General features: G+C 39.9%; 1 protein-coding gene across 4 annotated transcripts in view; it reads left to right on the top strand.

Annotated features, from left to right (window-relative positions):
• Window positions 1–24702, top strand: part of LOC121381374 (ras and EF-hand domain-containing protein homolog) — a 69482-nt gene that overhangs the window by 5577 nt on the left and 39203 nt on the right. The window contains exons 2-3 of one of the 4 annotated variants that reach the window (XM_041510660.1): window positions 1560–1751; window positions 13808–14246. In XM_041510660.1, coding sequence (XP_041366594.1) covers window positions 13915–14246 — 332 coding nt within the window. In that variant the 5' untranslated portion in view covers window positions 1560–1751; window positions 13808–13914. Of the gene's footprint in view, window positions 1–1559; window positions 1752–4114; window positions 4403–13807; window positions 14247–19326; window positions 21401–24702 lie in introns of those variants that run through there. The other 3 variants (XM_041510659.1, XM_041510661.1, XM_041510662.1) reach the window with 3 other exon arrangements.

Raw genomic sequence — 24702 nt, 5'->3', positions numbered from 1 at the left:
ATACGCTATTAATTCATTTCAACTTATTTTCGTGCTTATTATCCAATTAAGGTTCAAGCACGCTGTCCTGGGCACACACACTTAAGCTATCTGGGCTGCCTACCCAGGACAGTGGGTTAGTCGTTAGTGGCTAGTCAGAGAGAAGACGGTGTAGTGATCTTACACCTATCCACGGAGTCGTTAAAACTTGTTCTGGGTGGGAACCGGTACCGGGCTGCGAACCCTGTACCTACCGGCCTTATGTCCGATGGCTTAACCACGACACCACCGAGGCCGGTCACATACGTTGTATGTGGGGTGTGGATGTGGGTAATTTGTGGCATGCTTCCATCAGAGTACTGTTCAAGCACGCCTGTCGTGGGCACAACCTCTGACTTCGCCAGCGAGTTCTGTCCATCACAGGCATACGTTGTAGGTCAGGTCAGGTCATAGGGTTTAACGTGCACATTCAGAACAAGCTGTTGTAGCGCACGTCCATGACAGGAAAGGTGGAGGAGGGGAGAGAAGGGACCGCCTGCACTTGCAGGTGCAAGGGAGCACCAGCAGCCCGATCAAGTCGGTAGCAGGCGGGTGGGGGTGGTGGTGGTGCTATGGAATTTTGAATGGAGCAATTAATGCCAAAGAGAAAGGGTGCGCAATTTTGATTGAGGAAATTTGGCGCAATTTTTGAACGGTCGGTCGAAAGGTAAATGGCAGAGCTAATATAGGTTTTGATATTAGTGAATTGAGAGTAGCTCGTTAATTTAGACCTCTACGATGCTGTGGTGTCTCCCTAGGTTGCCCATAAGGCCCTTAGAAAGTGCCTGACCGCTTCTGGCCGTGGCATGACAACCCAGTACGTTGTAAAGGCTAAAAGGACTTTACGTGCACATTCAGAGTAAGCTGTTGTAGCGCACGCCTATACTGGGCACAGGGACCGGCCTTGGCCGGATCTCTCTGTCCAGGACAGGAAAGTGGGGGGGGGGGGGGTTAGAGAAGGGACGCCTGCACTGGCGTTATCATGTCATGTTATAGGGTTTTACGTGCACATTCAGAACAAGCTGTTGTAGCGCACGCAGGTCTTGGCCGGCTCCTCCGTCCATGACAGGAAAGGTGGGGGTAGGGGAGAGGAGGGACCGCCTGCACTGGCAGGTGCAAGGGAGCACCAGCAGCTCGAACAAATCGGTAGCAGGCGGGTGGGGGTGGTGTTGGTGCTATGGAATTTGAATGGAGCAGTTACGCCAAAGAGAAAAGGGTGCGCAATTTTGATTGAGGGAATTTGGCGCAATTCTGAACGGTCGGTCGAAAGGTAAATGGCCGAGCTAATATAGGTTTTGATATTAGTGAATCGAGAGTAGCTCGTTAATTTTAGACCTCTACGATGCTATGGTGTCTCCCTAGGTTGGCGTTGTATTTCATTTCATTTCAACTTATTTTCGTGCTTAAGTCCAATTAAGGTTCAAGCACGCTGTCCTGGGCACACACCTCAGCTATCTGGGCTGTCTGTCCAGGACAGTGGGTTAGTTGTTAGTTGGTTAGTCCCAGTGTTGGTGATGTATAGGGTTTTGTTTTCGTTCCAGTGTTGGTGTTGTTTGCGTTTCATTGTTCAGCCACCTGTTGCACTTCAAAGTTTCGATCAGCCAACTCATGGAATACATTCCTGGCTCGTGGTGAGCGCAATACGGTTTCGAGAATACAGCGCGCTAGGAGGTTGGCATTTACCTGTTCAGGTATATCGATCGGATGTTCGATCGTCACCACTGTACAGAAAGGTATGCTACTATACGCTGATCACAGTTTATGCTGAGAACATTAAGTCAGTGTTGTTGAACATTTAAGTTTGTCTGCCAGTCAGTATTTATATATAATAGTTTAAATAAGGCCTAGTTAGTGTCATATGACAGATGGGGAGAGAAAAATATGGCATCGGACATACATGTATGGACATAATTAGAGTTAAAGTTAAAGTTTGTTTTGTTTAACGACACCACTAGAGCACATTGATGTATTAATCCTCAGCTATTGGATGTCAAACAGTGTAATTTTGACATATAGTGTTAGAGAGGAAACCCACTATATTTTTCCCATTAGAAGCAAGGTGTCTTTTATATGTACCATCCCACAAACATGACAGTACATACCACGGCCTTTGATATAAAAGTCGTGGTGGACTGGCTGGAGAGAGAAATAGCCCAATGGGTTCACCGACTGCGCATCAGGCGAGCGCTTTTCCACTGGACTACGTCCCACCCCCTGCAGAGAACATTAAGGCAATGTTGTTGAACATTTTAATTTGTCTACATGTTAATATTTATATATAGTTTAAACAAAACCTAGTTAGTGTCGTATGGCAGAGGAAAAAAATAAAGAAAGAAATATTTTATTTAACGATACACTCAACACATTTTTATAACGGTTTTATGGCGTCGGACATATGGTTAAGGACCAGACATATAATTAGAGAGGAAACCCGCGGCCGCTACTTCAACAAATTACTGATAAGATTAGACATTTGGTTAAAATTAGACCAAAATTCAGTTTTAAAACTGTATGAAATACTTACTATATAATCTAACCTGCTTATGAAGGCCACCCTTCGTTAGCAGGTGTCCGTAATAATTTAACCTGAATCCCCACCACGCAATAGCAGGTTTAAATATTCTTCAAAATGCGTATAGGATGCATAGGTAGCATCACTTTACCTCTTTCTCATTCTCTCGCTCCATACTCTCACCCTCTCTCTCTCTTCTCTCTCTCTCTCTCTCTCTCTCTCTCTCTCTCTCTCGCCTTTCCTCTCTCTCTCTCTCTCTCTCTCCTTTCCCTCTCTCTCTTTCTCTCTCTCGCCTTTCCCTCTCCCTCTCTCTCTCTCTCTCGCCCTTCCTTCTGTCTGTCTATCTGTATGTCTGTCTGTCTGTCTGTCTGTCTGTCTGTCTGTCTGTCTCTCTCTCTCTCTCTCTCTCTCTCTCTCTCTCTCTCTCTCTCTCTCTCTCTCTCTGCCCCCCCCCTCTCTCTCTCTCTCTCTCTCTCTCTCTCTCTCTCTCTATATCTATTTATCTATCCAGCAGATTTATCTCATTATATCTCTCTCTCTGTCTCTCTCTCGGTCTATCTGTCTGTCTGTCTCTGTCTGTCTCTCTCCTCTGTCTCTCTCTCTCTCTCTCTCTCTCTCTCTCTCTCTCTCTCTCTCTCTCTCTCTCTCTCTCTCTCTCTTCTCCTCCTCTCTCTCTTTCTCTCTCTCGCCTTTCCCTCTCCCTCTTTCTCTCTCTCTCCTCTCTCTCTCTCGCCCTTCCGTCTGTCTGTCTGTCTGTATGTCTCTCTCTCTCTCTCTCTCTCTCTCTCTCTCTCTCTCTCTCTCTCTCTCTCTCTCTCTCTCTCTCTCTCTCTCTCTCTCTCTCTCTTTGTGTCTGTATGTGTGTGTTAGAGCGTGCTTATAAGCGTGCGTGTGTGTCCTGTTCGGTATATATGATATTTATTTTCCTTTTCTGCTACTGCTAACCTATATAGTAGTAGTGGGTTTCTTCTCCATCAGCTGACCAAAAATCACAATTAATTTATGGTTGTTAGGTTGAGAGGTAATCTCTGCTGACTGAACTATACGTTGAGGTGATAAACAAGGATTTTTTCATTCTGAATTTCGGTATTAATTTGTTTTGTTTAATTACACCACTAGAACACATTAATTAATGAATCACCGGCTATGGGATACGTAGTTTCCAGAGGAAACCCGCTTAATTTTTTCCTTTAGCTACATCGAACTTTTATATTTGCTCTCCCCCACCCAGACAGGACAACACATACCACGGACCTAGCCTAGAGTGAGATGCATGCAGTCTGTTGCGCAAGTTTATGCCCGCGCGTATGTTCAGTGCGTGTGTGCTTGCGTGTCGGGCACATGCGTGAAATACCATATCCGCCAATATCATCAGCAGGAGCTGATACGAGTGGTGGGGTGGGGTGGATGGTGTGGAGTGTGGTGGGGTGGTGAGGGTGATTAGACAAGGGGTTGAGTCGGAGCTTCATTGCACCTACTAACCCAAATCCGCGCTGGAAAACACTCGTATCGAGTTTTCACGTTAGTTTGGCACACCTGTAGCTACCGACGACGCTACAATGACAATGTGTTGTGAGCTATCAAGACTACGTCATGATCACGTGACGGTGAATCGACGATCTATCGATCTACTAACTTCACCTGACTGTTCGACTTAACTTGCTGGATCCGTTCAGTCACTAATTTACATAATACGGCTACAAATGTCAGGAGAGATATTGTGGCTCACAAGAAATCGTTGTGAATTTTTTTCTTATTTTTAAATTGGTGGATAAAACCGGACGCATATGGTTACGAACTTCGTGAACGTTCACGTAAGAGAAACACTAGACCACCGTTGTCATAGTGTCATTGGATTTATAGCCGATTTGTGTAAGTTGAGAAACGCAACATGTGTCATTTTCTTCACAGTGGTGATTGGGACAGCCTTGTGTATTTTGGTGGTGGACTTCCTTATAAAAAACTTTCTTGTTTTATTTTATTCATTCATGTCATTTCATTTCATTCCATTTTATTATTATTATTGTCTGTTTTCATGGTGACGGTGAAGTAAATATTGAATAAAATGTGTTTCGTCTGGGCTTGTCATGTTTATGAACCCTTTCATTTATTGTTGTTTTGTATGCGTTTATTGATGTGTTAAGTGAAGTTTTATCTGTAGTACACTGTATTTATTTTTTTAAATGTAGTAATTAATTTATTGGCGTAAATAAAGTTAAATCTGAAATTTAAAACATGTTATGTAAATTAATTTATTATTATCGTCTGTAGATAAGTTTAAAGTGTATATTCACCCAAACATAATCGATAATTGGTTTTTGTTTGTTTGTTTGAGATCGTCTAAATAATTGCATGTCATAACTGTTATATCATACGAGTCTGGGCCCGGTTTTCCGAAGCAAATTTAGCGCTAAGATCACTTAATTGTATAATGTACTTATGCAATTAAAGCTACCTTAGTGCTAAGATCACTTAATTGTATAATGTACTTATGCAATTAAAACTACCTTAGTGCTAAGATCACTTAATTGTATAATGTACTTATGCAATTAAAGCTACCTTAGTGCTAAGATCGCTATGTAAAACGGGGCCCTGGTGTACAGTAATACACTTCTTACAATCAAACTATCTGACTAATAATATACTGGTTTTATTCTTATGACTTGCATTTATTTTTAATGTATCAAACATAAGTAAAGTCAATTCACAAGCTGCGGGAAAGTTCAGTCAACAGTTTGTCGCTAACGCTTGCTACACTGGTTTTAACGCTGCCTGTTAAACCGAATGACCACATCGGTAACCAATCAAAATAGTTTGCAAATGTTTAGCGTCAAACGGCTGGCTGAACTTAACCCCGTGTTTTCTGTAATAGATGAACGTAAACGTACGAGATTGAGACAAGGGCGGGGGGGGGGGGGGGGGGCAAAGTACCCCCCTAGTGACGGAGCAAAACCTCAAATTCGGACAAAGATAATACAGATATTCGGGGGAAATGTGCTAACCTCAGACCTTTTTGCCATGTAATATCAAAATTAGTTGTAATTCATGTAAAACTGCGTAGTGATGCGTTTGCAACCCTATATAGCTGTTTCGTTGTAAAGATTCGGGCATTTTCATTTTATTCGAGCAAAAGCCAGCATGGCCCCCCTACACAAATGGCAGTTCGTACGCCTATGTAGATGAATCAAACATGAAATAAAATATAAAACAATTATACTGGAACGCCAATATAATTTTGTATAAAAACGAACACCTTTCAAGACTCCTGGTAAAAATCATTAAAACTATCCACCGGCCTCGGACTACAGGCTGGTAGGTACAGGGTTCGCAGCCAGGTACCGGCTCCAACCCAGAGCAAGTTCTTAATGGATCAGTGCACCATCTTCTCTCTCACTAACCAGCTAACAACTAACCCACTGTCCTGGATAGCCAGCCCAGATAGCTGAGGTGTGTGCCCAGGACAGCGTGCTTGAACCTTAATTGGATATAAGCACAAAACTAAGTTGAAGTGAAATGCAACTATCCGATGACATTAACAATATACAGGTAATCTCATTATACTAACAAATCAGAACCTCATAGTATTAGTAATCTCATTATACTAACACATCAGATCCTCATAGTATAGTAATCTCATTATACTAACACATCAGTACCTCATAGTATTAGTAATCTCATTATACTAACAAATCAGAACCTCATAGTATTAGTAATCTCATTATACTAACAAATCAGAACCTCATAGTATTAGTAATCTCATTATACTAACACATCAGATCCTCATAGTATAGTAATCTCATTATACTAACACATCAGATCCTCATAGTATTAGTAATCTCATTATACTAACACATCAGATCCTCATAGTATAGTAATCTCATTATACTAACAAATCAGAACCTCATAGTATTAGTAACCCAATAACAGATTTTATGTAGAGAATTGATTTGTGCATCACAATTGGTAGGTGGGTGCTTACAATTAGCGCTTTGGCATAGTGAACCCACAAGGAAAGCAATATTTGTTTATCGACACCCCAGCACACTGTAAACCATGGAATTTATTTTCTCACATATTATACATATAGTTATTTCAATTAGTTCAGCGACGCTAACGTTCGCCAACTGTTTGGCTGGTCCCGAATAGATCATTTGAATTAACGCGAAGCGCATTTTTACCAGTCGTGCGAACGTTTTTCTTATCGGTCTTTCTGAACGCAGTTTTAGTCTAGATATTGAGGGAAACAACAAAATAACAACAATAACAAAAGATGGAGAAAAAAGAAGAAAGAAAGGTTGCAGTCGCAATGGCTAGTCGAACACGAAAGCAACAAGGCTCGTAGCCAGGCAGGGGGCATGGGACATCACTCCCCTGAAAAACATTGCCCCCCCCCCCCCCACACTCCCGTAGAATCTGCCGGACCTTGTTATTGTTTGTGTGCCTTAATTAAGTCCCTTTAAAACTAAATGGGTCACCGAAGTGACACCAGCGTTCTTCGTTTATTAATACTTATTACCGTGCCTCTATCCAATTAAGATTCAAGCACGCTGCCCTGGGCATATATCTCAGCTATTTTGCTGGCTACAAAGTACAGTGGGTTTTGTTAGTGAGAGAGGTCGATGTAGCAGTGGCCTTACACGTACCGACTGAGTTGGTTAACTCGCTCTAGGTGGGAGCCGGTACCAGGATCCGAACCCAGTCTCTTGCAGCCTTATGTCCAATTTCAGTGGCACGCCGCATGTATTTGAATCACAATACGAAATGGTACATTTATACTAGTTCAGTGGCGAGTGTTACGGAATTATATCGGGTGCGTGGGGGGAGAGGGTCTAAACTGTAGAGGACGAAGTTTTTTTTTTTGGGGGGGGGGGGTTTGGGGGGAGAGGGTGTAGATAGAAATATGATACCAAAGAATCAAAATATCTTGTTAAAATACATTATGAAGTACCTATGATGTCATGACGCAAATATGACGTCATATTGTGTCATCAAGACTCACAATTAGCTCACAGTATACTCCTAGATTTACCCACTGACTTTCTAATAATGGTTAATCCTTAAAGATGTAATTTTACAAACTGGTAGGTAAGATGGTAATTGTTGTCAGGTTCAGGCACATTGTCTCGGTGAAACGTGAATAATCTAACATAATGCCACTAACTTCAATACCATCTTGATTTACCATCTCATGTAATATCACCAGGCCTATGCTGTTTTTATTCAATAAAGCAATTCTAATCATAATTAAACCACACCTAGGTCCACACAATTTCTAACAAAATAACATGGAAACTAACAAGTTTGCTCATGTCCTGGACGAAGGAGCAGGCAGGGGCCGGTACCTGTGCCCAGGACAAGCGTGCGCTACAACAGCTTGTTCTGAATGTGCACGTTAAACACCCTGACCTGACCTAACCTGGCCTGACAAGTTTGCAATCACCATATGCAGTAGAGCATGCCATTGCGGATGAATTGTTTACAGTCACACACTCCTTTACTACAATGGCTTAGGTTCAGAAAATCCTGTCTCTAAGCACGGGCAGAGCTCGTCTCCAGTAATGTCTAATTACAATTACATCAAACGGGTCTAATAATACAAAATACGCGCTAGTGTATAAAAACTAGGGTCTGCCACTTTAACGTTACAACATAGAATATTGTTAATATTTAAATACTTTAAAAAGTTAAAGTTTGTTTTGTTTAACGAAACCACTAGAACACATATTTATTAATCATCGGCTATTGGATATCAACTATTCTGACACGTACTTTTTAGAGGAAACCATTAGTACGGCATTTGATATACCAGTCGGGTGGCGCTGGTTGGGACGAGGAAACCCCAATCAGTGAATGGATTCACCGAGAAAGTTCGACCCTACGACTAAAGCAGGTCAGAAACGACAGCTGTGATGGCATATAACCATGACGAAGCACTGTTACTGTTGAAACTTTCCTCTTAGCAATTTTAATGTAGTATTATTTTAATATATATGTACCCGTTTTCTTTTAAATCAAACAGGTTTTAAACGGTATTAATTTGATCGGTCAATTTGTATATATACAAACAAAAAAACCTGACCGGTACTCGGAGCCACCCACTTGACGACTAGTGGTCACCTGGGTGACACCGAGGATTATATAATAATGACATCTGTCATCCGTTTAGGTGACGCACCCGATTGGGTGTGGTGCTCACGAATGCTTGGGGAGAGCGGCGAGGACACCTCACCATAGTAATTGAATCAATCCACCAGCCAATCAACAACACCAAAGACGCTTATAGTTTCACCACCACTCCAGACGGCGGCTCGCGGGCTTGTTATCATCTACCATTATCACATCATTCATACCATCCTAACTAAATAAGGGCCCACCTGTGTTACATGGATAACCTGGGGGGGGGGGGGGGGGATGGGGGGGGGGACGCCGTGGTAGGGTGCATATTTGGGTGCGGTAGAGCGTTGGCGGTTTTGGCCGATAGGGAAGCCTGTTAGGAGGCCTCCCCCCCCCCCCCCCCGGAACGCCCCCCCGTGGAAATCCGGACTTACCGGAGTGGGCCTCCCGCCTGTTTGATCGCCGGATTGCCGGTGGCGCGGTGCTCCCCGCTTTACGAATCCTTTATCCTCCAGGGCCTAATTTAATAAAATAAAAATATATATATACATATATAAATACTATTAGTAACTAATTAATTATACTATACATCTATTTGGAACTGCCCGATCGAAATTGCAATTAATTGCACCAACTAATTATATATTAAAATAATAGAATGATATAAGGCTTTTTAAATATGGTGCTACTATAAATACGTGAGTAATAATATATAAACATGATAGATCCCTATTGTAATTGATTTATTTATTTATCTAAGTTTGTAAGTGGTCATACCACACTATTTAAAATTATCCCATGCACTCTTTTAATCCATCCCTTCCCCACCCCCCCCCCCCCCCCCCCCCCCCCCCCCGCCTCCCGCCCCGGAATCGACAACTGGCGATGTCAGAGGCTGAATCCGGGGTGGGCGTGCCTGAACCCTCGTGGATAGGGGCACGTAAATATAGTTGCCCGTTGCCCGTTGCCCGTGGTGATATCAGGTGTTCACGAAAGCTGAGCGTATCTTGCCCCAACTGTGCCATGGGGCATGAGCACTGCCTGCAGTCATGTCCATTCTTTTCATCTTAACGACGAAAAATATGTGCAACATTTAAACCAAAAAAATATGAAATATATCTATACAATATCACACTAGTATATAGCATCAGACGACATCTTAGTCAGTGATAAGACATATCTGGAATTAGCCTGTAAATATCTTTCTTAGAACGTTTGTAACGGGTCTTTGAATGTCGCTCTGCTTAATCCAATGTCCTAAGGTATTTAAGAAGTATGCCAAAACTGGAGCAGAATGATTAGTCCTTGATATAAAAGAAAAAACTACTATTGGAAAATTGAAGACATGATTGTTTTGTTACACAGCTTAGTTTGGAGTCTAACGTCGTTGTAAATGTGTTATGTTGTTCGAGTTATCCAAGCGTTTGATCGATACATAGGTCTATCATGGCATCACCTAAAGATTTAGTATATCTCGGACGTTCAATGAGAGATTTAGGGTCAATGGTAATGCTTACTGCCGTACCAGCATTTGCCATACAAATAAAGAAAACGAAATGTTTTGGGCTATTGTATGTCGCATAGTCAGCTAGGTATCTGGTTTGGGATAGTAATTAAATTCAGTTTGATTGCCCAATACCAAAAAATCTGGTGTCAGCAAACAGATATAAAATCATATAAGATCATCATCAATAACAACAACAAAAACAACAATTAATAATATTAACAATATGAATGTATAAGACAGACAGTTACCTTTTATGGGAAAATTTTCGCATTTTCTCTTTTGTTTTTAAATAAATACATTTGTGGGTGTAGTACCACATCAAGATTATTAGTAATTTCTAAAAACTGATAGATTCTTTATAAAAGTACAAATTTGGCGTTGCCATGACATTAGTGTCTCAGACTATTAGAGTCTCGAGATTAGAATCTATAAAAGTTTTATAAGCACCAGGCCTGGTCTATTTTTAGAAGGTATTTCCCCGTTTCAATCTCACAAACGTTTGTTTCACTCTATTATAAATGTACCCAGACGTGTTACAGGTTTGTGGATTAACCAAATTTAGTGTCCATGTTCTGGCGATGAAACTAGGGTCTGCCATTTAAAGTAATGTACCTGTTTGTCTCTACGTACCTACCCACCTATCTACCTACCTTCCTGTTTTTTCTGCCCGCCTGCCCGCCAGCATGCCTGTCTGTTTATATACATTTCTCAACCAGTAGAACTGTACAGTGCATAGTAGCGATGTTCCATTGATCGATTTAATTATAATCGACAATTTATCAGTTTGACTCTATCGATGTGAAGATCGATTATAAAAACTCATAATCGATTGTGAGGGAAAACGTTAACTGTAATTGTTCCTCCCGTTTCGATGATGGGATTAAAATTAATGAATGCATGTTCACTGATACCCCAGTACGAAAAACACATCGAACATTGTGTGTCAAACCATGGCAATAGCAAAACATTAAGTGATGAACCACATCAAATGATGGGATTAATGTAAATATTTTGGTCTGGTTTTTGTTTTTGTTTGTTTTTTGTTTGTTTTTTTTTGGTTTTTTGTCAACGTAAAGAAAAAAAAGAGTAAAATAATCAACAACAGGTTAATATTACTCATAATTTAAATCCTTCTGTTATTCTAACCGATTGTGCAATCAAAAGTTGATCTCTTGGTGCAAATCGATTATAACCGATGATCGATGATGCAATTGCGACACTAGTACATAACATAACTTTTGCTTTGCTAATTATAGATCGCTGGTTGAGTGAGGTTAAATTTTGTTTTGCATAACTATTAACATCCAATAGAAAGGATAGCACATACCACGGCATATAATATACCAGTCGTGGAGCACTGGTTTTGGCGTGGAAAAAAATAAAATATTGAAGGCGAGAAAAAAGAGCCAAATAACATGTCCATTTAAAAAGGTTGTTTTCTTGAACGACACCCACTAAAACACATTGATTAATTAATCGTCGGCTATTGGGTGTCAAACATTTGGCAATTCTGACTCGTAGTCATCAAATAAAAACCGTTACATTTTTCCTAATGCAGCAAGGGATCTTTTATATGCACCTTCCCACAGACAGAAAAGCACATACCACGGCCTTTGACCAGTTGTGATGCACTGGTTGGAACGAGAAATAAAAACAATCAGTTGAATACATCCACCGAGGTGGCATGTCCATTTAAGTATTTACAGGCTCGTGGGAACCGAGGCGGGGGGGGGGGGGGGGGGGGTGTCCCAGAGCAGTGATATACAGTAATATAAACCTAACACATTCAACACAAACAGCGGAAGTAGATAAAGAAGATAACGAATATATGCATAACCATCGACAACATGTGCACAAATAATAATTGGCTGGTTCAAGCGATTAAATATCGCCCTCTGTACTTCCGTGTTTTAGGTGTTATCTCCCCACCTTCCTTTGTATCTGCTTCGAGTCTACTGATTGGTTAGTTTATGGGTCTCATCCACATTCACAATATTTTAACATTCTAATACTATTAACTGGATGCAACAGTTGGGCGCGATCTACCTAGCTCGGTCAGCAGAGCGCTCGTCTGGGGTTGCTACGTCGTCCCAGATAGTGCCTCACGACTGATGCATCAAAATCCGTGGTATGTGCTGTTCTGTCTGTGGGAAAGAGTACGTCAAAGTTAAAGTTAAAGTTTGTTTTGTTTAACAACACCATTAGAGCATACTGATGTATTTGCCATCGACTAAGACTATATTTCAGAATTACCAAATGTTTGATGGTGGAAAAGAGTATGTCAAAGTTAAAGTTTGTTTTGTTTAACAACACCACTAGAGCACATTGATTTATTTATCATCAGGTAAGACTATATGTCAGAATTACCAAATATTTGACATCCAATAGCCGATGATTAATAAATCAATGTGCTCCAGTGGTGTCGTTAACCAAAACAAACTTTAATCTTTACACGGAACCTTATAAAACAGCCTTCATACAAAAACTGGACCAAAATGGATGCTCCTGTTTTCAGCATCTGCTATAACAAACTCCGTCTCACAACAATTTCAACGTTATCATTAGACAACAAATTACAACACCTACTGGAAATACACAGAACTACAATACCAATAGTTTTCCAGTGTTGTTTATAGTGCGCATGAATATTATACAACGAAACCGCGTAACGGTCGAGTGAAGTAAATTTTGCTCACTGCCTAGATGTTTAAATTCTATTAACGTGCCTATAATATTCAATGTAGGTTCAGGCACATCCACCCTGAACCCAACCTCTGGATACGTTAGTGACCGAGTCCAGGGCAGAAAGGTGTGTGTGTGTGTGTGTGTGTGTGTGTGTGTGTCTGTCTGTCTGTCTGTCTGTCTGTCTGTATGTGTATGTGTGTGCGTCTGTGTCTGTGTATGTCTGTGTGTCTGTCTGCGTATGTGTTTGTTTGTGTGCCTGTGTGTCTGTCTCTGTGTGTGTGTGTGTGTATGTGTGTGTGTGTGTGTCTGTGTGTGTGTGTGTGTGTTTATCTGTGTGTGTGTGTGTGTGTGTGTGTGTGTGTGTATGTGTGTGTATGTGTGTGTGTGTGTAGGTTTGAGGTGGTCAGAATTTACGCACTGTAAACGATTGCAATAAATAACATGGGAAAGACAACTGGTATGTGATTCTGTATTACATACCACCTTTGTACATTATGATTAACAAACGTTTAATTAATTAACACAGATGAACTTTGAATGAGCTCTTCAATAAACCTTCTAAGACTGTCTAATGCATTTTATAGCATTTTGTGTTTGTGTTTTCCAACTCCGTGTACCCAACGTCTCTCTTAGTAACCATAGTAACTGAAGTAAACAAAATATACTCGAATGATAAATATTCCTAACATTTATAAATCACGAAACTCGGTCAAATTCGCTGTTTGTGTCCCCGCTACCTCCGCAAAGATATGTACATATACTAGTATAATCGTACAGTAACCTGGACAATGTTTTATTCACTGTTCACTGTGTCTGCAAATAGGATGGTTGTTACCATGGAAACATTTGGTGCCACTAGTCATTTTGAATACAAATATTACAATATAAAAGAAGATACAGTACGTCGATGAATATTATTATTGTTTTAGCTGTGTACAAAACTATATATATACGTTTTCGTTCTTTTTCAGTTCCTTCTGAAGTTGTTGGTCGGATCTCGGGTTTTGGCATTTCTTTATTTTATAAAATAACTGTTGTGGACATTTTACGTTAAAAAAACCCCCACAATAACATTAAAATGGACAAAAGTGCGCGTGTAAAACTCGATGACCTGTTTTCTGCATGTGATTTGGACGGTTCTGGTTACATAGACCAGAGCGAACTAGCGTTGGTATGCTCTGAGTTGTCTAAAGAAGATCTGAAGGAAGTCTTTCTCGAACTCGACAAAGACGGAGATGGCAGAATCAGCGTCGAAGAATTTGCGAAAGGTTTCGCGGAAATCAGCGAAGCCATGCAAGAGCGGACCAGGGAGAAACGAAGGGAGAAACTGAAGAGCATGAGTTCCGACGAAAGACTGGATGGAGCCGTCTCCAGCAACATCCTAGATGAGGGGCTGATGGCAATATCGTGGTAAGTAATAGTATTCATATAGAATTCAATCAATGGCAGGCAACTGTTCGTCAGAAGCACGAGAGACCGTTAGGATTGAAACGCTATTGGAATCCGTATTATGTTTTTTCCTATTTCAGCCACTCTTTAGCGAATGTTATAGCAAATGCCGCAGATATACCCTTTAAAATGGTTAATGACAATGAATCATCAATAGCATGTAGCTACAGTACAAGGTAACGAAATCAATTGGCCCGTGATCTGGTCTCTACCAAGATAGCCCGTGAAATCCGAAACTGCTTGTTGCCCATCGTGGCTAGCGTCAGATCCAAATTTGTTTCCCGACGGCTCTACCCACAACAATATCTTCTCTTTAGTTAAAATACACCTGCACTGCTAAACCATTAAAAATCTGCCCATTACCTTTCAGTAATAGATAAAAAATTAAAAAAAAACACCCACTAGTTTCTTACCCCTCTAGAACCACTAACGTTAAAATCTATACTTACATATTTGATACATAACATTTTGTATTGGTGTATTTTAAGTAGGAGGATATCCTCGTAACTCTCCATTCCTAAACAATAATGGGATTCGGCCCTAGCGGGTATTCCACTATACGTAATTAAACAATACAAAGCCCAACTAATCTGTCTGAACGTCTGTCTGAATGTCTGTGTGTCTACATTTTAAATAATAATACAGCTTCCAATAAGGTGGTGTTAGTGCAAAGGCTAAGCAGTTCTAGCTCCGCTAGTTTTAACGCAGGAAACTGACGAGTTGTGAAGACGAAGAAATGTGTTTAATTAACGACGCACTCAGCACATTTTAATTACGCTTATATGGCGTCAGACATATGGTTACGGACCACACAGATAGAATGAGTGACGAAGCAAGGCGTCTGATCTACCTAAGTGACGGAATAGTCTCATCCTATCTGCTTTCGCTTAAATATTTCTGGATTGTCCTTTAAACATATAAAAATTGCAACCTTTTGGGGGACAGTTAACGTTTTATCCAGGCTTTCTTTTCACTAATTGTTATTCCAAATTGTCCATAGCCCGCCAAAAACAGCTCCTCCCCCTTTCCCTTTTGTTCTGGCAATTTAATTGGGATAAATAATTTAATAAATAACTTGATTTCATCTAGTTTTAGATTGTATAGTTATATTTGTGTTGTATTTATGTTATTTACCATATAATGTAAAAATCACTCCCCTCCATTATACTGTACATAATGTATATAGAGATGTATTTGTTATGTATGCTGATGAGTTGTAAAACTTAAGGCAATGAATCAACTTGTAAACTTCGTTACAAACACTGGCTATGTCAGCCAATGTGTTTGAAGGAAAACTTTTTTTTTTTTTTTTTTTTTTTTTTTAGTATCCCTAATTACTTTTAAGAAAACCATACCCACCATTTTTGTGCACATGCATATATTGTATATATATATTTGTTTTGTATTATGTTGAGTTGTAAAACTTAAAGCTAATAAAGAACTGAATTGAATTGAACCTTAATTGGGTGTAAGCACGTTAAACTAGTTGATTGATTGTCAGGGACGGAATGGATGGAGAGGAGCGTATTACCAGGATCATCACACCGACCTCACAGCCCTCAATAAAGTATACATGTTAGAAATGCTGAAAAGCAATTTCCTTTATTCTAGTAATTTTTCATCATATGTTAAAAGTGCTATGCCAAAGTTACAATAATGTCTGTTCCCACAAAAAAATGTATTAATGTTTGCATTGAAACATAAATTTTATACCTTCAGCTATATGACTATAAAAATTACAATCATCTAATTCCATTTACTAGTAGAAAACATTTAGTATTTTAGGGGGAAATCGTGAGAATGTGTCACATGCATTAACTGGTTTTGTCACTGGTTTATGCGTACACATTCAACACATTAATTTTTTTCCATAATTCTTTGCAGACAACTGACAAAGAAACCAAGATGGTTACCATGCTACCATGCAAATTATTCGGTAAAGCCCTCTTGTTGTCCAGTACAAGACTTTTTAAAAATGATTATTAGTGAATTAATTACGGAAAGATTATGCCTGGGATCGATTAATTTGTAGATATTTATTACAAATAAATGTGAAAGTATGTGAAATATTGTAGTTTTAGCTTTGACATAGGACCTTTAATATAGTTGTTGTTTTCTTCAAATTTCAAACTAGCTGGGACAAAGTATACTAATATGGGTACATTACACGTAGACAGCTGCGCCCATGGTCACACATACCACGGCTAATTAACTCTTAACGCATGGTACCAAGGTCGGGACGTAGCCCAGTGGTAAAGCGCCCGCTCGATGCGTGGTCGGTCTGGGATTTGGGCTATTTCTCGTTCCAGCCAGTGCACCACGACTGGCATATCAAAGGCCGTGGTATGTACTACCCTTCTGTGGGATGGTGCATATAAAATATCCTTTGCTGCTAATCGAAAAGAGTAGCCCATGAAGAGGCAACAGCGGGTTTCCTCTCTCAATATCTGTGTGGTCCTTAAACCTATGCCTGACGCCATATAACCGTAAATAAAATGTGTTGAGTGCGTCGTTAAATAAAACAAAAACATTTCCTTTCATTTCCTTTGCATGGTACTATTCATTGAAACACCGACACATTGCTGATGCACTTACTGCTACACGCTATAAAACAAAGTGCATCTTGATATGTCATTCCACTATAAAATATATACAGTAGAATAATTCACCGATATGCAACAACCAGTATCGATTTAGCAAATATGTGTATTCCATTGAAGTTGATGGGACAGCCATCTGTTGCGTTAAGCTAACAACTGAGTTCAGTGTACACATGCGTAGAGTGTATCGCTGAGCGCATACTTTATATTGTAGAAGAGCGCAACAGAACGCTAGTATGTGGCTGGGATAGGATGGATCAATTCTTCCTTGGTGGACCTACAGGGTTATGTCCCTTTCCAATCTCTTTGTCTGCTTTTGTCCGTTCGTCTGTGTTTGTGTTTCTGACCGGTCAAATAATTTGAAATGAAAATTCAAATGTATTTCGGACTTTCTATCCTCTCCTACAATCTGTCTGTCTGTCTCTCTGTCTCTGTCTGTCTGTCTGTCTCTCTCTCTCTCTCTCTCTCTCTCTCTCTCTCTCTCTCTCTCTCTCTCTCTCTCTCTCGGCGACTTAATGCTATAATTATTATATGAAATATTATATTGAATGTTGTAAAAAAAAAATATATATATATATATTAACAGCCGCTGATTAAACAAATAATATTAACAATGTAATGTGCTGTTGTGCCATAGAACAAATTTTCCTTTACCTCCAAAACAAATTTGGGTAGTGTATGATGTATTTTGTATAATGTAGTGTTTATCCGTCCATCTGTCTCTCTGTCCATCCGTCTCTCCACCTTGTGCCGCTGTGGCGATCCAGTCCATTTCAGGTGCGTGCGCAGGAATGTTAGCTGGAGGGGGGAGGTGGGGTATAGACTGTAATGTATTTCGGACTTTCTATCCTCTCCTACAATCTCTGTCTGTCTCTGTCTTTCTCTCTCTCCGTGCCGGGCGACGTTTATATATGGTCGAGTCATACTATCCTGAAAAATATATTGAAAAAAAAGCTACCTTGAGCAGGGGAGGTTCGACCCCTGACCTCCCTGCACACGCGCCTGCATTCGTTTGCCACTATGTAGCCCAGTCCGCCTTTGTGTCTTTGCTGTTCTAAGAAATTAAGAATAAATTCAAATCTATGGAACAAATATTGCTTTTACAAATTATGGATAATCTGGATTACAGAACGTAGTAACGCAAATCACTTTATTTGGCTGGAGGTCAGGACAATACTACCTGGTTTCCATTGGAAAAGAAAAGTTCAAATTTAGTAGGTTTTTCGAGATACGTTGCAATACACAAAACAATGATCGGTATTGAACCGGATCAACAAGCTGCCGGGTCAACAAACTGTTGACAAGCACAACACGCGTGGTCAGTCATCGTCTGCGTTTGATAGCCAACCAAGGCTCAAGTAAGTTGTCCTGGGCACTCCTTGCGACTATCTGCTCATGGCAGCTGTTAATGGTAAATTGTTAACAATTTGCCCTGAATGTACACTATTTTATTTTACATTTATTACATGGGCGCAGTTATATGTGTAGTTTGTTTATTATATAACATTTAGTGAAATATCTTAAAATATCAGTGAAATAAAAGTGTTATCAGTCACTCTGTGACGATAACACATTTTAGAGTGAAATTTTCACTATTTCACTCTAAAATGTGTTATTGTCACTGTAGAAAGTGTTATCTTCACTGTAAGAAATTTTGTTGCTGTCTGTCTGTCTGTCTGTCTGTCTGTCTCTCTCTCTCTCTCTCTCTCTCTCTCTCTCTCTCTCTCTCTCTCTCTCTCTCTCTCTCTCTCTCTCTCTCTCTCTATATATATATATATATATATATATATATATATATATATATTGTGATAGCTAAACTTCACTTAGCGTCATACAATTTTAAGTATTAATAATTAAATGATACCTTTAGGATAATCCATATGGCGTAGAAATGAATATGGTTAAGCGGTATGTGACCTGTGGATCCTCCTCTTTGTGTTAGACCTGAAGAGGTGGGTGTGGCATCCAAGGTACCTCGGGGTCATCTTCATGTCAGGGTTCAAGGCTGTTAGTTGTCTCCCCATGTCTAGAAAACAAAACGTCTGCACATTTCTGCTGTTGTTTTGATTTTGTTTTATTTCAATAAAGCCCATAGTCTGTATACAAGCACACACACACACACACACACACACACACACACACACACACACACACACACACACATGTATATATCATGGTTAAACATTCATGCATGTATTCATTTTATCATGTCACCGATTTGTAAGACTACCCCAGGGTTCTTTCTTATACTGTGATACGACTTTGGACATGCTACTGGTTTTGGCGCTTTAAGTTATTAATGGGTGTTTGTTGACTCCTTGCTACAGGCGAAGAGAACACGCATTGTGGTGAATCACACTACTTTAACTGATTTTCCTTTTATTTTTCGCTTGAGTGAATCCGAGTTGTCAGTAAAAGTCCTTTCATATCTGTTTCTACCTAACCGGGCTTTTGGAAAAGAAAATATCTGTCTGTCATTTCCGTCTCGACACTCCAAATTAACACACCGATATTTCGCCCCTGCACCATGTGTGAGTGACTACGAAATGTTGCCTGTCGAAGGAATGAACACCTGTTGAATATCACATACATGTACGACGTAGATCTGACCACCGAAATGTAGGCGGCTCATCGATTTTAACAAACGCACATTATTTTATAGTTCTATGTTCCGGTCGCTTGTACGGGAGGGAGGTCGCATCTCTTTAATACAAGGCGATTTCACACGACTGTTAAGATCGTCACTCACCGGAACCGATCGGCCGATTCCGATGCTTTCGTCGGCCAGTGTCACACGTTATACACGAAAGTAACGCTTGATCAGAAAGAGTCGTGTGATTACAGGTTTTGTCTGCCCGGTCCGGAATACAACAGGACGTCTGCGATTTTTGTTATTTATTTTATTGACAGCGAGCTTGGGCAGTGAAAGGCTTTTGTACTCAGTAGAGGTATCTGTTGGTAAAGAAGTGTTATTTTGAAACTAGATATATGACTTTTATCTTTCTATTGGATCTACCAGCTGTTGTTTTCACCTGGAGTTACCTGACGTATTCCGAAGTTTTTCGTGCTCTAAATGAACTTGTCGGTGTAGTTTTCTCGGTTTGTCAATTTCTGTTATTGATCAGAGTTCGTGCTGAACTTTGACCTGTGTGATTTTGGAACGATAGCTTTTGAGGACCAATGAAAAAAGGATTTACAATTACAGGAACCACATGAATAATCTCAGGATTTATAGTCACAACATGACAGTGTATTTAACATTTCAATCTACGTATGCTTTAAGACCACATATGGCACTATTTGGAACAACTCATTGCCAGTTTTAAGACATACGTCACTTGTTACCAAGTCTTTCTAAATGCAATATTTGGAAAGCGTTAACCATTTCAGTTCTGCGACTAAAAACTTTACTGTGTTAAAATAGTTCTGGAAGGCTGATTCCATATTCCACTTCTGTTGTAAGCATCATATTATGATTGTATAAACTGGTATTACCTAAAATGGGATCAGGTATGATCTAATTGAAATTATGGATGATGTTGTATCTTGTAACAGCACTGTCGGCGAAGCATTATAGAATTACGCTGGTATCTGAATTTTACATCAACAATAAATACCTTAAACAATGATCTGATTCGATTTCGAAATGGCGCAACATCTGTTGCTTACGCATTATATTGTGCATGAACGTATTTATTGGAAGAAAATGTATGCATAAATGACCAAATATTAGGGTAATTACTTCGAACAAAAATGCAAAGACGTCTGCTGTTAAATATTTCAGACGATTACATATTCAATGGTTTTAATTAAGAAAATAGACGATACAACTAGCACATTTTCAAATTACGGAAGCAGACGACAAAATATGCAAATATTTGGATAACTGTTCTAGGCAGACGATAAAATCAGCAAATTTTGGAATTACGGAAATGGACAAAATATACAAATATCTGGATACCAAAAACAGACAACAGTATTACCAAATTTTGGAATTACGGAAGAAGGCGACAAAGTAATCAAATATTTGGACTGACCGTTCTAAACAGACGATAGAAATAGCAAATTTTCCAATTATGGAAATGGACAACAAAATATACAAATAATGTTCCAGCAGAAATAGATACTATTATTAGCAAATTTTGGAATTACTGAAGCAGACGACAGAAGTATCTAGGGACACGATGCAATGACTGGAGATGCAGATTTAGATGTTTCTCGTCTGATTGAGATTCTTAATCTGGGCGGAGCGAACACTTCTCTAACCAGAGACCAGCTGGCAGAGGTGTCTGGAAATCTGAACATTTCGTCTGACGAACTGGACATCATCTTCGACGTCCTCGATCATGACAATGACGGCGTCATCACCGTCGAGGACTTGAGGACCCAGCTCGAGGACGACAGCCTCTCTGGCAGCAGTCAGTGCTCGAGTACGCCAAAAGCTCGCAAGAATGTTAAAAGAAGAACAGATTTACCATTCAAACCATCCGATCTGTCTCTTCTGTCGGAAGAATGGTTAGTAAAAGTGTTTAGTTTTTGTAGTAGAATGAAGGGACAAGTACTACAGAAAATGCAGGTTAGTGTTATTAGGTTTAAAATGGTTCAATTCGGAAGAATGGTTAGTCACAATAGCTGTATATGCACGGTATTGTCGTCTATTAGAGTGCGCAATACCTCTGTCTTCAGCACTAGAGGTTTCTGTTAGGGTCACCTCACCATCAGTCCAGTACCTATCCATCGACCAATCCAGCTTTAGTATCCCTAACAGGAGCCGGAAGTCTCTGGGTCATTGAGACGTACAAGCCCCCTCACCACACCAAGGAAGTGACCATGACGAATGCTTAGTAAAAGCTGGGGTTTTTAGTACCATGAAGGCACAAGTACTGCAATGAAAATTCAGGTTAATGCGATTAGGCTTAAAATGGTTCAATTTTCAGTCTCATACGCCCCACCCCATCCTCCTTACAAACATTATCTTTTTAATGCAAAATACAAACACAGGCGCTGTTTTAATAAACTATCTGCGTTTAAGCTACCACAAACTGTTCTAATACAACAAATACGTAGTCTACTATGTTTTTGTAATGGACTGTACAACGTCCCGCAAATTCATCGTTGACAAATTAATATTTTTTTTTACAGGATTTCATTTACCAACTGCAGCTAAATAATATCGAGGGGGGGCGACATATATATTAATCGTTAGTACATCAAATATGCAAATTGTGTTGGTGCGGCATAGAGGTATTACATGTATATTCAACAAGATAGACAGGTGGATGGCATATTAACCTAGTAATTAAGAAATTAGAAGAAAAAAACCATATTTTGTATAACTACATGTACATGGTATATCTAACCAGAATTGAGAAAGAAAGTAGAGACCGAGAGATCGAAACAGATACACACACACACACACACACACACACACACAGAGGGAGAGAGAGAGAGAGAGAGAGAGAGAGAGAGAGAGAGAGAGAGAGAGAGAGAGAGAGAGAGAGAGAGAGAGAGAGAGAGAGAGAGAGAGAGAGAGAGAGAGAGAGAGAGAGAGAGAGAGAGAGAAGAGAGAGATGAGAGAGAGAGAGAGAGAGAGAGAGAGAGAGAGAGAGAGAGAGAGAGAGAGAGAGAGCACTAGCAGGGGAGCACTCATGAAATTGATTTTGAAAACTTAAACACAAAAACAGTCAGTGTATAGAAAACGATTCAAGAATAGTTCGTTTTAAGTTAAAATAGCCAAAGCTTTAAGTAAAACTGCTACATTCCTAGATTAGTGTTCGTACATTAATTGGTTATACTTAAAACAAGGCCTCGTCAGAGCGGTATTTTGACATGGAGTTGAAGCACCCGCCCGAGGCATGGTAGGTCGTAGAATCGTTACCCTTCCATGAACTCATGGTACCATTCATTGAAACACCGAGCCATTGTTGAATAGCCGATGATTAATTAATCAATGTGTTCTAGTTAAAGAACTTTTAAAGTATCAACGTATCCTGTATACTATCAGGAAATGAAAGCAAATTGTTTATTTAACAACGCACTCAACACATTTTATTTACGGTTATATGGCGTCGGACATATGGTTACGGGCCACACAGATATTGAGATAGGAAACCCGCTGTTGCCACTTCATGGGCTACTCTTTTCGATTAGCAGCAAGGGATATTTTATATGCACCATCCCATAGACAGGATAGCACATATCACGGCCTTTGGTGTACCAGTCGTGGTGCACTGGCTGGAGCGAGATATTAACTTCAGATGATGTATCGGAAAGCTGCAATACCATTGTGACATTTAACAACCTTGAGTAAAATTTGTTTTCATTACCTTTTCTTTACCACCATCAACAAATGCTCCATCTGAGCTTTAAACGAGAGGCACCTACATTGTTTTGGTATGTACTATCCTGTCTATGTGAAAGTTCATATAAAAGATTCCTTACTGATTTATCGTTAGCAGTATCCTATGTGACGAAAACGGGTTTCTCTTTTTCTTTTAACTCAAATGTCGAAATTACCATATATAATAACGATATATGTTAGACATCGGACATCCAGTTTAAAATGAGGTGTCTTAAACATTCCTTTCCTTTCCTTTTTTATTGAGAGAATATGTTAGTCGCAGCTAGACTTTAACGTCAATTTTAATGTCGGAGTCTTGTATGGTGATTTATTTTACGATCCAGAATCTGCAGGTGAGCTGTGACTAGCGAACCTACCTGGTGCACACCTGTGTAATTAACACCTATGTCCGTGTTATCTTCACACTGTTTCAGGACCCCGAGTCAATTCCAGGGTCGCCATTAACAATGCCTTTATTTCTGACTATGATAAACGGGCAAAATACCGGCCTCGGTGGCGCTCGGGTTTACGTAATTGAAGGTTTTTTTTAGACGGGTAGGTGGTGGATTCGTATCTCGATATAGGCTTTCAGCACAGAGCGCATTTCAGTGGGAAGAAAGTTTTAAAAGTTTGTTTTGTTTAATGTCATCACTAGAACACATTGATTTATTAATCATCGGCTGTTGGACTTCAAACATTTAGTCTTGAGAGGAAATCCTCTACATTGTTTTTTCATTGGCAGCAAGGGATATTTTATATGCACTTTCCAGCTGACAGGATGACATACTGCGCGGCCTTTGCTATAGCAGTTGTGGAGCACTGATTGGAACAAGACGTAAAGTCACTAGGTAGACATCTCTCTTACTAAACACTTAACTATTACAGGGACATACCCTAGTTTCAGCCCATGAAAATGCACTCTAAGTTGAGTTAATCTACAAACCTGTAAGACATTTGGATAAAGTTACAATTGAGAGAAACATGAGTTTGTGACTTTAAAATGGTAAAATACCCTTTAAAAATAGTCTAAAATTAGACTCAATAACTGTTACTTCTCAGATGCACGCGCGTTTTTAAACATATGAGAAATACATTTTGTGATATTAAAAACACAAGGATCACCAAAAAACAGTTCGAATGTACGGAAATGAATAATACAAAAAATAAAATCTAAGTAAAGTATGATTTCAGTTATCAAAAACGGCTCTAATAGTAAAAAATATGCCTTAGTGTTCAAAAACTAGGGTATGTCCCTTTAACCTCAAATTGAAGATCGCCTTGGCACACACCTAAGGCCGTAGCCCAGTGGTAACGCGCTGACGATCTAGGATCGATCCCCGTCTGTGGGTCCATTGGGCTATTTAGCGTTCCAGCCAGTGCACCACGACTGGTATATCAAAGGCCGTGGTGTGTAGTATCGGTGTCTTGCCTGTGGGATGGTACTCATAAAAGATCCCTTGCAACTAATGAAAAAGAT

Source organism: Gigantopelta aegis, chromosome 9 (assembly GCF_016097555.1).
Source record: "Gigantopelta aegis isolate Gae_Host chromosome 9, Gae_host_genome, whole genome shotgun sequence".
In the NCBI taxonomy this organism is placed as follows: domain Eukaryota; kingdom Metazoa; phylum Mollusca; class Gastropoda; order Neomphalida; family Peltospiridae; genus Gigantopelta; species Gigantopelta aegis.
This window is presented reverse-complemented; position numbering and strand designations above follow the sequence as displayed.